The sequence below is a fragment of the Schistocerca americana genome, chromosome 4 (assembly GCF_021461395.2).
Source record: "Schistocerca americana isolate TAMUIC-IGC-003095 chromosome 4, iqSchAmer2.1, whole genome shotgun sequence".
NCBI lineage: Eukaryota > Metazoa > Arthropoda > Insecta > Orthoptera > Acrididae > Schistocerca > Schistocerca americana.
The window spans coordinates 606,848,232-606,862,816 of NC_060122.1; the positions used below are offsets into that span (position 1 = coordinate 606,848,232).

Consider the following 14,585-nt stretch of genomic DNA (forward strand, 5'->3'; position numbering starts at 1 on the left):
TTGGTGGTTGACTTTTCCTTTTTTGTTACCGTGGTTGGCCAACCACTGTAACACTGTGTGTTTTTTAATTCTTCTTTTGTGCTCTTTGTCTATGACTTTCTTGTTCTGTGTTGTCCCTCGTCGTCTGTGTTCTTTTTCTTCTTCGTGGGCGTTTTTAGTCGTGGAAAAAGAGACCGATAGACTTTGTAGTCTGGTCCCTTCAACCCCCCACAAACCAACCACCATCTCTCTCTCATTCTGTGTGTGTGTGTGTGTGTGTGTGTGTGTGTGTGTGTGTGTCAGAGTATATGTTGTATCATTTGACTGCCAAGGAAACATCTCAAGTTGGCCTGGTTTTAATGAGCTGACTTTTTGTGGTATCAGTAGACTTGCTGACAGATAGCTGCAGAGCAAGATCTGACAAGTATTTGTAACAGAGTCCAGCTGAAATCAAGCAAATGTATTGTGTTGAATTTATTATGTCAAGCACGCCTAACAGCTGTGTAAAGATGTCTCACATGACTCTGAAATTGATAGCAATATGATGTGACCAGTCTACAGTGTAGAGTACATCATAAAATGACAGTTTACAATGAATAGTTCCAGGAAAGCTGCAATAATTTAATTAGTGTTGTTTTTTCTTTGCTATAAGCACGTTTTGGCTACAGCACCATTCTCAGGTAAATGCAGTATGGACGTCTATTCCAGCTAGACATTTTCTAGAGAGTGGCGCTATAGCTGAAACAAGCTTGTAGTAAAGAAGAAACAGTACTAATTATAGTATTTGCAGCTTGCCTCGAATTATTCATTATAAAGTAACTGCTATAGCTGTAAGGAAAATGACAACTATTTGGGATCATAGAATTAATTACTTTATGCACTAGATTTATCATCCATTTCATAGACTTAGACCATGTTGAATTATATTTTTTTGCAAAGTCTTACATCAAATCTGTAATTGTAATTTATTTCTTTTTCTCCCACAGTGATATATTTAAGGAAATTAAAGAACAATTCCATAATTGTGGAGTTATAATGAGGCAAGCTGTTGATCATTTTTCTGAAAAAGGTATGTACAAACAAAATTTTCTAAACTACATGGCTTATAGAGAAACCTAAAGGTAAATTGGGTATTTGGCAGTAAGACACATATGTTCTGTATTCATGTTGTGGAAGAGATTTAGAAAACATGTACCCGAAAACCTGAAGAAAAAGTTAATTGCAATGCTGAAGCTGTATTCTGATATAGTGCCCTTTCTCACAAACTTAATTAAATTAAAATTAATGCTCCTACCTAAGTGAATTGAATCAAAGAGGTCTATGGTTTCTATTATACTGTCTTTCATGATTATAAGAATGCATCAAATTGTAATAGGTGCTTCATCAGTAAATTCCTCTGTTATTTTTGGTTACGCTATATTCAGTAGGATAAATTCACAGGATTGAAATTAAAAGTATTCATTGTGAAGGGCTATCTTATGAGGTACATGGCTGTCAGAACTGGTATGTTTAAAAATATTCCTCAGTTGTTAGTTTATATTTAATGTGAATAGACTTTTTCTCAGTTGTTTCTTTATATCCAATGAGGACAGACACTCATATATTTGTGAGAAAAGATGACAGAACGTGATAAATTTGAAGACATCATAGTCACCAGTTGCAAGAGACCGTCTGTCCAGAGCTGCATGTACACTGTTATCACCTTGTGCAGTTTGTCACATTACGAGTCTGGTATTGAAGGCATCATTGCCTACCTCAGACAATAAAATTGGCTCTGGAATTACCATGGTATTGGCTACTAACAAAAAGGTGTCAGGTCTATGATTGGATACCAACCACAGCGTAGATTTTGAATAAAAGTAGTAGTCTGGGATAGTGAGTCACCCTCATTCAGCCAACAGCTTTGTCAAAGATTGCAGAGGAACAGAGACCACCCCCTTAGGATAGGAAACTGGCCCTTTAGGTGGAAGAATCAATAGAAGGTAATATATTTCATTGAATTAAATACAAATAATGTGTATCCGCAGGAAGTGATGCCTGAAATTGAAAAAGTGTCATGATGATTTCTTCATTGGCCAAATATTTCAGATTAGCATCTCATCCAGACCTCTAAGAGGGGCTGCCAAAGAGGGGGCAACTGTGAGGGGAACTGAAATACCAATCCTAACATAGCTTTTACTGCTAAGACTATCCTAATCCCACAACATTTCTTTCTTCCAGGTGTTAAGTCATATGTGTACCAAGTTTGGTTGGATTTTGGCTAAGTGGTCCAGACCTATGCTTTACATCTTGCTCCTTCTGGCTGCCAACCCTACCCGTATTTATTAAATGTCATCACAGCTGTCAACAGTTGGCTCAGCAATTGCAAAAATTATTGATACGACACCAATATGTTTTGTGCTCCCAGGTGCACAGCTGAGTTGTTGATTCAGTTTTAGCACAGTGTTCTGATGACCAACCCAGTCTTCATCCTCAAGTGCTGTGAACTGTGCTGTTACGTGTACTCACTATCTGTAACCAAAATAAGATGGTTTCCTTTTGATAATTTTTGTGTGTCTTGTTGTTGACTCCCCCACCCCATGTCTGAGGATGCTAGGGAGTGTTTCATTCAAAGGATATCTTTCCACATAGTAAGTTACACACACACACACACACACACACACACACACACACACACACACACACAGACGCGCGCGATCCAGGGGGGGGGGGGGGGAGATGGATTCAGAAAAATCAGGCCTATAATAATAATATGGTACTGAATTTAGAAATACTCCAATGGAAAAGAAGAATTACTCACAAAAATGCATAGTACAGTCAGCCCATATCAATTTACCACAAATCATTAATTATACTAAAATTTTGAAACAGTGAATAATATTTACATACATTATACATTTTAACAATGAAATTAATGCAAAGCTGATCATTATCAGGCAAAGTAAGTACAGTGGAATCTCGCATAGCGAGCATAGTTCATTCCATAATCTTACTTGTAGTACAAAACAGCTGTTAAGCAAAACAATCCATCCCATATAAATTAATGTAAAATACAATAATGCATTCCATGCGGAAAAAGTACTAAAAGTTTTATCTTATTCATACCTTTTATTCTAAGAAAATTATACATTCAGTATTATGTACCTTACTATTCCCAATACATACCTAATTCTTTTATACTAGGAAGCTATCTACATTCATTTGTTTCTACCGACACTTCAACACTTGGTGAAAATACGACATAACATTACATTTAACCTGCTATTCTGGACTTAACACTTCTTGAAAGCTTGTGGACTTTCTGAAAGGTAAAAATGCAGTGGTTCAATTTTCAAATTGCTGTTTGCATTGGCACAGAATAGCAATGTGAGACAGTCTTTTATTGGCTTGTGATTGGGCAATGCATTATCCTCTGCTGTTATAAACTCCCCAAAGTTGCTTTTGGTTTTTTTTTTTTTAAATAGAGGTGGAGCCCCTCCACGCCCACACCGGCATGATGGCCAACACAAAAGGTCTACTGCCATCTCTGCATAAGGGTTAGTATTCACTAAAGTGAGGTGTCGCTGGATGTGGGTATTGCGATGTTTGCGTATGTCTGGTTAGGATTAACCATTAATATGCACTCATCTGGAGATAGATTGGTCGAAATCTGACGAAGGGTAGCGGTTTGAAGGGCAGAGGAAAAAAAGTGCCAAGGGAAAAAAACCTCTGCGAAAGTTAGGTCGGGCGGCAAGAGCAGTACAAAACAGCTGTTAAGCAAAACAATCCATCCCATATAAATTAATTGTCTTGCTGCCTGCGGTAGGTTATGTAAGGATAGGCTTTGTTAGTAGTGGGTATCATGCATGTCGATACCTTGACGTTGTGCGTTTGTGCTGCTCGGCGGCTGGCGCTGGGTGCTGGTACAGAGTCCTCGTTCAGCGTCAGCATCCTGCAACAGTTAGGTTTGTTATCGATCTTGTGGCCGATAGGTCATATACCGGAGGCACAGTGTGAGGGAATGTTGGCAGATTGTTTGTGCGTCTGTGGGTGAGCTCGTCGGTGTCCCTGCTGTGGCCTGTTGGTCGGCACTAATAGCAGCTGGTAGTTGCCAGTCAGTGTTGCTGATATGCAGGGGCTTGCCGACGTTTGTCGCTGTTTGCGTATGTTAGTTAACCATAGGTGGCTATGCCCTAGCTAGCAGTGTCTTTGGCCGCTTGTGTTTCCACCTGTGGTTGTGATCATAGTTTCCCAGAGTGAGGATGAAAGGATTGTTCGAGTGTCTCGAGTTCCTGCATAGTCGTGTGGCGTGTTTTTTGAATACTTCCTTGAGGGTATCAAGGCGGTATTCATGGTGAAGATCCACGGTGCGTGTGTAGCGTGGAGCATTGCTAATGATTCGTAGCACCTTGTTCTGTATGATCTGCAGGCGGCGCAGTCGTGTGGGAGCTGCATATCCCCAGACGGGAGCTGCGTACGTCATCAGAGGTCTAATCAGTGTCATGTATAAGGACCTTGACACCCTCCTATTCAGTGTGCTTTCCTTGTTGAGCATTGGGTAGAGCTGTTTGAGCCTCGCGTGCACTCGGTTGGCAACGTATTCGATGTGGTCCCCCCATGTAAGTTTCCGGTCCAGCCAGACACCAAGGTACCTGACTTTCTCTCGGAAACGTATTGGGCGTGTATGTAGTGTTATTGGTGTACAGTGTTGGTGTTTGCGCAGTAGTTTCGGTCTGCGTGTGAACAGAACTGCTTCGCACTTGTCGACGTTTACTTTAACACGCCATCGCTCCAACCAAGGCTCAGCTGTTCTGAGTGCTGTCTGTATTCGTGAATTGATGTTCGATGGTTTCCAGTCTTGCGCGAGGATGGCTGTGTTATCCGCGTAGACGGCTAACATCGTGTTTTGTGTCGCTGGGAAGTCATTAATGTACAGGTTAAACAAGATGGGCCCTAGGATGCTCCCTTGGGGTACTCCAGCTTGGATACCGTGTTGTGTTGATTGTTTATCCTGCACGTTAGTGTTGAAACATCTGTTCGTGAGATATGAGTGTATGAGACTTACGAGTCCGTCTGGGAATCCAGCTTCGCTTAGTTTGCGTATGAGTCCGTTGTTTCAGAGACGATCGAAAGCCTTTTCGATGTCTAGGAACACGGCCCCTGTGGCTTTGTTCATGTTGTAGCCATGTGTTATATGTTCGACTACCCGGAGGAGTTGTTGTGTTGTCGAGTGGTGATTCCTAAATCCGAATTGCTCCGGTCTTAGGGTGTCGTTGGCGATGCAATGCCTAGTGATACGTTTCAGTATTACCTTCTCAACAATCTTGCTGAGCGAACACAGCAGACTGATGGGTCGGTAATTTTGGGGGAGGGAGTGGTCTTTCCCTGGCTTCCTGAACATCAGGACCTTGGCCGCCTTCCAAAAGTCAGGGAAGTGTTGGTGTGTCAGGATGGCATTCGTTAAGTGTGTGAGGTATTCTACGGCTTTATCCGTGAACTCCTGGAGGACACGGTTTTGAATGCCATCAGGCCCAGGGGCTTTTCTAGCGTTGGTGTGCTTGATAGCCCATGTGATTTCATTTGTGCTAGTACGTCTTATTTCGTTGCGCGAGGGCTGGGCTACAAGTCATGTAACCTCCTGGTCCGTTTCAAGTGTGAATGCTGGGTCTGAAGGAACCAGATTCGGCATGAAGGACGCTGCAAGTGTTGTGGCCATAAGCTCTGCCTTTTCTGTCGCAGAGTAGGCCGGGCCGTCTGGTCCTTGTAACATGGGAATGTAATGTTTCTCCCTGGTGAAGTGTCTGGCCAGCTGCCACACGCCAGGACGTGTGGTATCCAGCCCAGCGAGTTTCTGTCCCCATTGCTCATTTCTGAATGTTTCTATTTTATTCCGTATTATGCCCTGGAGTCTGTTGACGTGCAGTTTATAGAACGGGCGCCTGGTACGCTGCCAGTATCTCTTGAGGTTTCCTCATTGAGATAAGGCCCAGGATTTCCTGGGGCAGGGCCGTCGAGTGTTGTCTTGGTGTTGCAAATGGAATGGTGTCAGTCATTGCGTCTTGGACGGCAGTTGTGAGAGCCTCCACAGCCTCATCGATTTGCTGTGTTTTGTTAATTTCGTGAGTGTCAGGAATGCGACTATCAAGCGTTTCCTTGAACAGTGTCCAATTCGCACGCTTGTAGTTAAGCATCCTGCGTGGTTCGATGTCCTGCAGTGTCTCTTCCATGTGCAGTATTACAGGCATGTGGTCCGAGTCCAGATCGTTTTCAACCATTAGGTTGAGTGTGCATGTGATGCCCTTTATGAGGGCTACGTCTAACACGTCTGGCCTATGTCGAGTCTGTGTAGGCACGAACGTGGGAACGTCCGGCCCAAGTATAATGTAGTTTCGGCCTAGTGCGTGTTCGTACAGTTTCTTGCTGTTGAAGGTTCGTATTCGTGAGTTCCAATCAGGGTGTTTTGCGTTGAGGTCTCCAGTGGCTATTACCCGCGGTGCTATGTTGAGTACTGTGCTGATATCACGTGTTACTGTGTTTTTAGGAGGGTTGTATAGTGATACCAGTGTGGTGTTGGCCCCGTTGAACTTGACCCTGACGGCCGTAGCCTCTAGTCTTTCAAGTGCTGGGAGCTCGATGTTCGTGTGTTCTATGTCTCTGTGTATGATGATTGCCGTGCCACCCCCCCCTCCTGCCATCCGCTCGGTCGGTACGATAGACACAATACCCTGGGAAGTTTAGTTGTTTGCGAGGCATAAGCAGTGTTTCGTTCACAAGAGCGATTCGGATACCCTTTCGCTCCATGAACGCGGCCATCTCGGCTTTTTTGCTTGCGATCCCATTGGCATTCCAAAACAGGATCTGTGAGATTGTGTTTAAGTCTGCGTTTCGGGGCTGGTGTGGTGTATTATCCATGTAGTAGTGTAAAAAGCGGTGTGATAGTGGCTTGGAAGCTAGTCCAGTTGAGCGTACCCGGCATGAACTGCTTGAAGAGTTGTGAGACACACCCCATAATCTATTTCGGTGGTCGTGCGTCCGGGGAATAATGTTTCCATTATTCTCTGGAATGTTGTCGTAATGTTGGTCATGTCGGCCTGCGAGTTTTTGGTCGTGTTAGCGGCCGCTTGTTCCAGTGTTGGCATTTGGTGAGGGCTGGCCTGAGAGTCGGCTGTTCGTGTGGCAGTTGTGGGCGCCTGTGTATTCTCTGTGGTGAGTGGGTGTGTTATGTGGGTTGTTGAGTTGGTGTCCGGGTTGTATTCGTGAGTGTTGGTGTCCTGTTGTCTGTGTACTTGTTGTGGTGTGGTTGTGTTCCTCGTGCTGCGGCTGTTTCTCCTTCTCGTCCTCCTCCTCTGGCGCTGTGGTTGTCCCTGTGTAGGTGCGTTTTCTGTAGCCTGTGGTGGGCTGCAGTTTGCGATCTCAGGGGGTAGGGTGGTGTTGTTGCTAGTTTCGTGTTGTGTGCCCGGTGCGGGTTTGGTGTCAGGTGTTGTGTGTCTGTTGCTGGGGGTGTTTGCCGAGCGTGTTCTGAGCTCTGGGGCTCCTCTGACCGTCCCGCGCTGCTGGGGCTGCCAGCGACCACTCCAGCGAAGGATATTCCACTTCTTACTGGGTGCGGGGGCGGTTTTGGAACTGTGATGGCGGTAGGTTTCGCATGTTTCGCGATTTTGCGCCTCAGAGCTGCTTTGTAAGCAATGCACCCTCTGTAGTTTGCCGGATGGACAGCACCACAATTGGCGCACTTGCGAGGTGTTGTATGGGGGAGTTTGCAGCCTTGGGTCGTGTGACCGCCAGCGCAAATGCGGCAGCGGGGTGCGAGACCGCATCTGATACCCGTGTGCGCAAAGTGCTGGCAGTTGTGGCATTGTTGGGGGGTGCGCGGCATGTTGTAAACCTCTACATTGACGACCATGTGAAGAAATAGCTTTAACTTCAGCAGGTCGCGGGACTTGGCCATGTCGGCCAATTCCGCCATGTAGTTATGAGACGGTCTTGCTGTGCCGAACTCTGACATTCGGTTTACCCGAATGCACTCCCACCCGAGAGCAGAGAGTTCATTGTGTACTGTGTCGGTCGGGGTTCGTGAGTCTATCCCCTTTATCACGTACTGCTGTGTTTTTCCCAGGACTGTCCTGTACGTCAAGTGTTCTACCTTCCTTTCTTTGAGAAAGTCCAGTAGATTTGTGTAGTCTGCCTTGTTCGCCACGTACAGTGCGGCGTGTTCCCCGGTGAGCTTAGAGTAGTATGTTGTGGGGCTGTGTTGATTGTTAAATTCCTTGTTTAGGAGACTTAGGTCTCTGTAGTTGTGAATGATGACCGGTGGGAAGCCAGTCGCGGTGTTGTTTGTGTTCTGCGTGACTGCTTGTATATTTGTGGTTGCTGCAGTCGCAGGGTTGTTTGTGTTGGTCCCTGTGTTGTTATTGTTGTTTGTTCGCGATGTAGATGGTGTTGGCAGCAGCGCTCGGCCGTTGCTTCGTGAGTTTGTGGGCTCACTTGTTCGCGTATTTGGCTGCTTTTTGCGCCTTGGGCCGACCTGCTGCCACGGTCCATCTTCATCTGTGTTTGTTGTGTCCTCTGTCGGCTCTGGATCCGGTTCCGTCGGTGCCTGGGCCGCCAGAGGTGAAATAGGGGGCATGTCCTTCTGTTGTTCAGCAGGTGCCTGTGTGTGTGGTGCGGGTGTTTCTGTCTGTGTGTTTTCACTGCCCATCAGCTCTGCGATCAGCTCCAGCTGTTCCGCGATCTGTTTGTCCTTCAAGGCAACCTGCTCTTGGAAGATGGACAGTGGGACGGAAATGATGGCGGGAGTAGCCGGCATTACCACCTCTTGTGCTGCAGCTTTGCTGCGGGTGAGTGGTGGGGAAGCACAGGAAAGATCAGACATCTTTGCTGTTTCGGGAGTATTTATTTGGATAGGGAAGGATGGATGCAAGACAATTTTGCTCTTTTCACGAAGCTACAATATTTACTTTTTAGCAGAAGCGCTGTGTATCGTGTTCCTACAGAAGAGGGGTGTCCCTACGACCTATCTGCGCGGAGTGCAATGCGCGGCGCAAGAGAGCGCGGGCTGAAGAGAGCGGCCTACAGTGCGCGGGGTTATCCGACGTGAACGGGCCCCTGACACTGAGATTACCCTACCAAAGAACGGGAGAGTCCCACTGGGGAGATTTGCAACCGAAGTTGCAGGAAGTTGAGCCAAAGCTCTTGCCACTTAGCGCCCGAAAGCGTTAAGCGGCTTGCGCGGGTTCGTGCCGCTCAGCAGAGCGTCACTGGCAGCTACGCCAGTTGCAGCTTATTAGAGACCACCCCGAGGAGCTATCAGCGGGCAGCTACACCAGGTGCAGAGAGCAGCGTTCCGCTCGGGTCGGCTGCTCGACTGCGAGTGCCGCGCTTTTGGTGAAACTAACCTGGGCATTCATCTGTATACCAGAGCTGATGGGAAGCTCTACAACATTTCTCTACTCAGATCCAAGCACTTCCAAGAGGACTTGTTTGTAAATAGCCTTTTATATGCTGATGATGCTTCATTTGTAGCGCGTACTCAAGACAATCTGCAAGAGCTTGTGGATAAATTCTCTACTGCATGCAAGCTCTTCTCCATGTCTATTAATGTAAAGAAGATGGTTGTCGTGGCACAAGGATACACGGATCCGCCTGTCATCAAACTGGATGGCTCCTTGTTGAAGGTAGTTGATAAATTCTGCTATCTTGGTTCAATAATGGCAGAAGATCTCTCCCTGGATGACGAGATAAATGCACAAATAGGAAAGGCTGCCAGCACTTTCGGAAAGTTTCGCACATGTGCATGGAACAGCAAACATCTTACATTGTCGACAAAAATTATTGTGTATCAATCATGTGTGCTGAGTATTCTCCTGTATGGAGCTGAGACTTGGATATTGTATGCCAAACAGGAATGAAAGCCCAACACCTTTCACCTGTGGTGCTTATGGAGCATCTTGGGAATATCATGGAAGGATCATGTGACAAAATGATATGGTTCTGAAAACTGCAGAACAACAAAGTATCACTGCCACACTCAAGCAACGTCACCCGCGGTGGTTAGGACATCTGCATCATATGGACCACTCCCATCTGCCCCAGCGCACATTACTCAGTAAAATAATAGGGGCAAAGAAACCTTGTGTAAGATCATCACTACACTTTAAGGATTGTGTCAAGCATGATATATCATTTGCCAAACAGGGACGAAAGCCCAATACCTTTTACCTGTGGTGCTTATGGAGCATCGTGGGAATATCATGGAAGTATCATGTGACAAATGATATGGTTCTGAAAACTGCAAAACAACAAAGTATCACTGCCACACTCAAGCAACGTCGCCTGCAGTGGTTAGGACATCTGCATCGTATGGACCACTCCCATCTGCCCCAGTGCACATTACTCAGTAAAATAGCAGAAGCAAACAGATCTTGTGGAAGACCATCACTGGGCTTTAAGGATTGCATCAAGTGTGTCACATTCGTCAATGCACTCTGGCCGCAGCCTCTTGCAAGCAGAAGTGAGAGTTCTCTTGCTAACCCCTTACCATGCATTTTCGATCATCTTGAAGCAGGAAACAGTGTTGAACTGATATTTCCAAAACTCTCTCAGAGTGAGATTGGTGGCTTCAGTCAACTCAAAGCAATGCTCAAAGGGTGCTTTACTTTAGAGCTTCTTAAAGTTAGAAATAATCTGCTGGCCCATCCCCTGGTGTGTTGGGAGGCAGAAATAGTATCTTGATGAATTGAAATTCTTCAAGGAGGTGGTCTTGTAGGCGAGGAGAATGGGCAGGACCGTTGTCCGTAACAAGCAAGACATGGATTGGCAGATTCATCTCACCGAAGTACCAACCACTTCATTAATCCAATCACAAAAAAGATCACGTGCCACCAAGCCTTGTTGTTGGATCTCCACATCACATTTCACCTGCTCTTACACTTCTCGAAGGCTTATGCAGTTTCTGAATTGTAAACAAGCAACGGCTTAATTTTCAAATCGCGAGTTGCAATGGCACAGAATAGCAATGTGGGACAGTGTTTCATTGGCTTGTGACCTAGCAATGCATTCTCCTCTGCTGTCATAAAGGTATGCTTCAGCATTTTTTTCCAGAATAAACCGATCTCCTCTCAATTAAAAACCTGTTGCGGCAGATAACCTCAGAATCTTCAAGCATCTTGAAGTTGTTGATGTAGTTCTCTGCTGCCTTTGTGTCAGAGCTGGTTGCTTCACTGTACCTCACAGAGCTGTGAATGCCAGTTCTTCTCTTAAACTTCTTGAACCAGCTACGGCTTTCCTTAAACACTTCTTCAGCCGTTGATGATCTTGGCGCCTTCTTAACGAGGTCGGTGAAAATCATTCTTGCCTTCCCACCAATGAAGTTCTCGTTAGTAATATCACTTTGCAATTGCTTTTCATTTATCCATTTAAGAACAACCTTTCAACATCGTCCAGAATACAAAACGGTTATTTAGATACTCTTGTCACTTCCTTCAAATCTTCTATCTCCTTAACCTTGTCCTTATTCGTGAGGATATTGCAAATAGTTGATATAGACCGATTGTATGTGCATGCCAAATCAGCATTGCTCACAGCACGTTCCCGATTTTCAGTGATTTTACATTTCATTTCTAAGGTCATTCTTTTTCCTTTATGGCCACCTTCTTGCGGCTTTATATTCCGGGACATTTCTACAAATGTTATTAAAATTTGCGCACAAAAAAACGCTATGTGAACACAAGTTTAGAAAAATTTGTGAAGACAAGCTGCACTAAGAAGCAGAAGGAGAACTAAACCCAGACTGCAGTACATACTAAAGACTTTGTTCATACTCCACTGCCGACAGTGAAAGGTGTTCATCTTGTTGAACGTTTCCGCCGCCACGCACGAATGGCTGGTGATGTCACACTAAATTGTCGTAACTTGTTATACGAAACATCGCTCGTTAAGCAAGTCTTTTTTTTCCAAATTGTCGTGTTTGTTATGCAAATTGTGTGTTATGGTAGGTGCTCGTCAAGTGAGGTTCCACTGCATTTCTTTCATCTTTGGTTTCTAAACCTTGATCCTTACTATCAAACATTTGTGTCACTCATCTTGTCAATAGTCATTGAACCCACTTTTTATATCTTTTCTCATAAATACTTCACAAATCATCTAATTATTTTCGTCTCTTGTGCTGTGAATCACTCATACATGTTGCCACCTTTAACACTTTAAGGACTGTTTATACATAGTTCATTGTCACTCCCATAATTTAAAAATTGTCATTTTTTCTTTTCACTGTGCCTCACCCTGTGGCAACATCTGTAAGCTTACTAATCTGGTGTAATCCTCAGGTGTCTCTTGGTCTTCCGTTGTTGATTGTCCTCCTAATATTAATGTATTTGATGAACATTTGTTAAATAAAGTGCACTGCACTGTATCAGTTGATTTTCCATGTGTTCATATTTATTTACTCAATGTGTTTCCTTAATAATCATCAGGTTTGTAATAGGCAGGATTCTAAATACTCTTACCATGTCAGTAAGTTGTACCACTTAGCACCATATCACAAATTTCTTTCATGGCAGACTAAGACATTAATGTAGATTATTTGGGCACAGACTGTATGCTTTGAGAGCTCGATACAAACTGCTTATATTAATGACTGCTAAACATGAACTAAGTAGCTTTATATTTTAGGTGATCCTCACAGACTAGGTAACATAGTTACTATAGTAGCTGAATACTATGTGGAGACTTAAAAAAATTTAGATTGCTCACGAGTTCTATGCTAGACCTTGACTGCTTGTAGTTTTATGTGGTATGCCTATTTATAGACACACACAATACAAGAATCACTTTTGGTAAAATACACACTAGACAATAAAATAAAAAGGGGAAAGTTAAATGCGATACAGTCACAATATGGAAGAGTAATGTTAATAAAAAGGGGACTCTGAAAATTTATCAGTAAAATTGTTGTTGTTGTTGTGGTCTTCAGTCCTGAGACTGGTTTGATGCAACTCTCCATGCTACTCTATCCTGTGCAAGCTTCTTCATCTCCCAGTACCTACTGCAACCTACATCCTTCTGAATCTGTTTAATGTATTTATCTCTTGGTCTCCCTCTACGATTTTTACCCTCCACCCTGCCCTCCAATACTAAATTGGTGATCCCTTGATGCCTCAGAATATGCCCCACCAACTGATCCCTTCTCCTAGTCAAGTTGTGCCACAAATTTCTCTTCTCTCCAATTCTATTCGATACCTCCTCATTAGTTACGTGATCTACCCATCTAATCTTCAGCATTCTTCTGTACTGCCACATTTCGAAAGCTTCTATTCTCTTCTTGTCTAAACTATTTATCGTCCACGTTTCACTTCCATACATGGCTACACTCCATGCAAATACTTTCAGAAATGACTTCCTGACACTTAAATTTATACTCGATGTTAACAAATTTCTCTTCTTCAGAAATGCTTTCCTTGCCATTGCCAGTCTACATTTTATAACCTCTCTACTTCGACCATCATCAGTTATTTTGCTGCCCGAATAGTAAAACTCATTTACTACTTTAAGCCTCTCATTTCCTAATCTAATTCTCATTGCATCACCCGATTTAATTCGACTACATTCCATAATCCTCATTTTGCTTTTGTTGATGTTCATCTTATATCCTCCTTTCAAGAGACTGTCCATTCCATTCAGCTGCTCTTCCAGGTCCTTGGCTGTCTCTGACAGAATAACAAAGTCATCGGCGAACCTCAAAGTTTTTATTTCTTCTCCATGGATTTTGATTCCTACTCTGAATTTTCCTTTTGTTTCCTTTACTGCTTGCTCAATATACGGATTGAATAACATCGGGGATAGGCTACAACCCTGTCTCACTTCCTTCCCAACCACTGCTTCCCTTTCGTGACCCTCGACTCTTATAACTGTCATCTGGTTTCTGTACAAATTGTAAATAGCCTTTCACTCCCTGTATTTTACCCCTGCCACCTTCAGAATTTGAAAGAGAGTATTCCAGTCAACATTGTCAAAAGCTTTCTCTAAGTCTACAATTCTAATTGGAGTAACTAATAATATAACAAGTTGTTTTAATGCAATCAGAAAAATCAAGGGTACGGATCTTTGGTACTGCATTTTGGAAATAATCACAATTTAAGATTGGAGTGTTGCAGAACATCAAAATTTTGACTGCAAATAACAATAGATTAAAATATTTGTTGAAAAAAGAGAATGATGGCTTTCAAATGAACTATACCAATTTAGAAACAGAAAACTATTTGCACACATATTAATAATGAATATTCCTTTAAAGAAAATGTTTCCAAAAGAACCAAATGTACAGTTACTATCAGCAGTCTGAAAGCTATACCGTGAATAATACGAGAGTTGGAACTTAAATAGTGGCAACTACTTATTCACAACCGATACAAAAGACTTACATGTTTGCACCTGTTACTGTCCTTTAAAGTAGTCACCAGCATTGTGTAGAACCCGTTGCCAGCAATGTGGAAGGTGCAGTATACCGTTAGCAGAGCCTGTTCTGTTGATGGTGCGAATGGAGCGGTCTAAATTTGTGGTCATTCTCGTGTACGACTGTGATGGTGTTATCCTAACACATCACGTTCCTCCACAGCAGGCCATCAATGCGC

The 14,585-nt window shown here is 43.8% G+C and overlaps 1 protein-coding gene across 3 annotated transcripts in view; it reads left to right on the top strand.

Annotated features, from left to right (window-relative positions):
- The window catches only part of LOC124612647 (transcriptional protein SWT1), a 284,350-nt gene that overhangs the window by 257,424 nt on the left and 12,341 nt on the right, over window positions 1-14,585 (top strand). For all 3 annotated transcript variants that reach the window (XM_047140954.1, XM_047140952.1, XM_047140953.1), the window contains one exon: window positions 966-1,048. In XM_047140954.1, coding sequence (XP_046996910.1) covers window positions 966-1,048 — 83 coding nt within the window. The remainder of the gene's footprint in view (window positions 1-965; window positions 1,049-14,585) is intronic.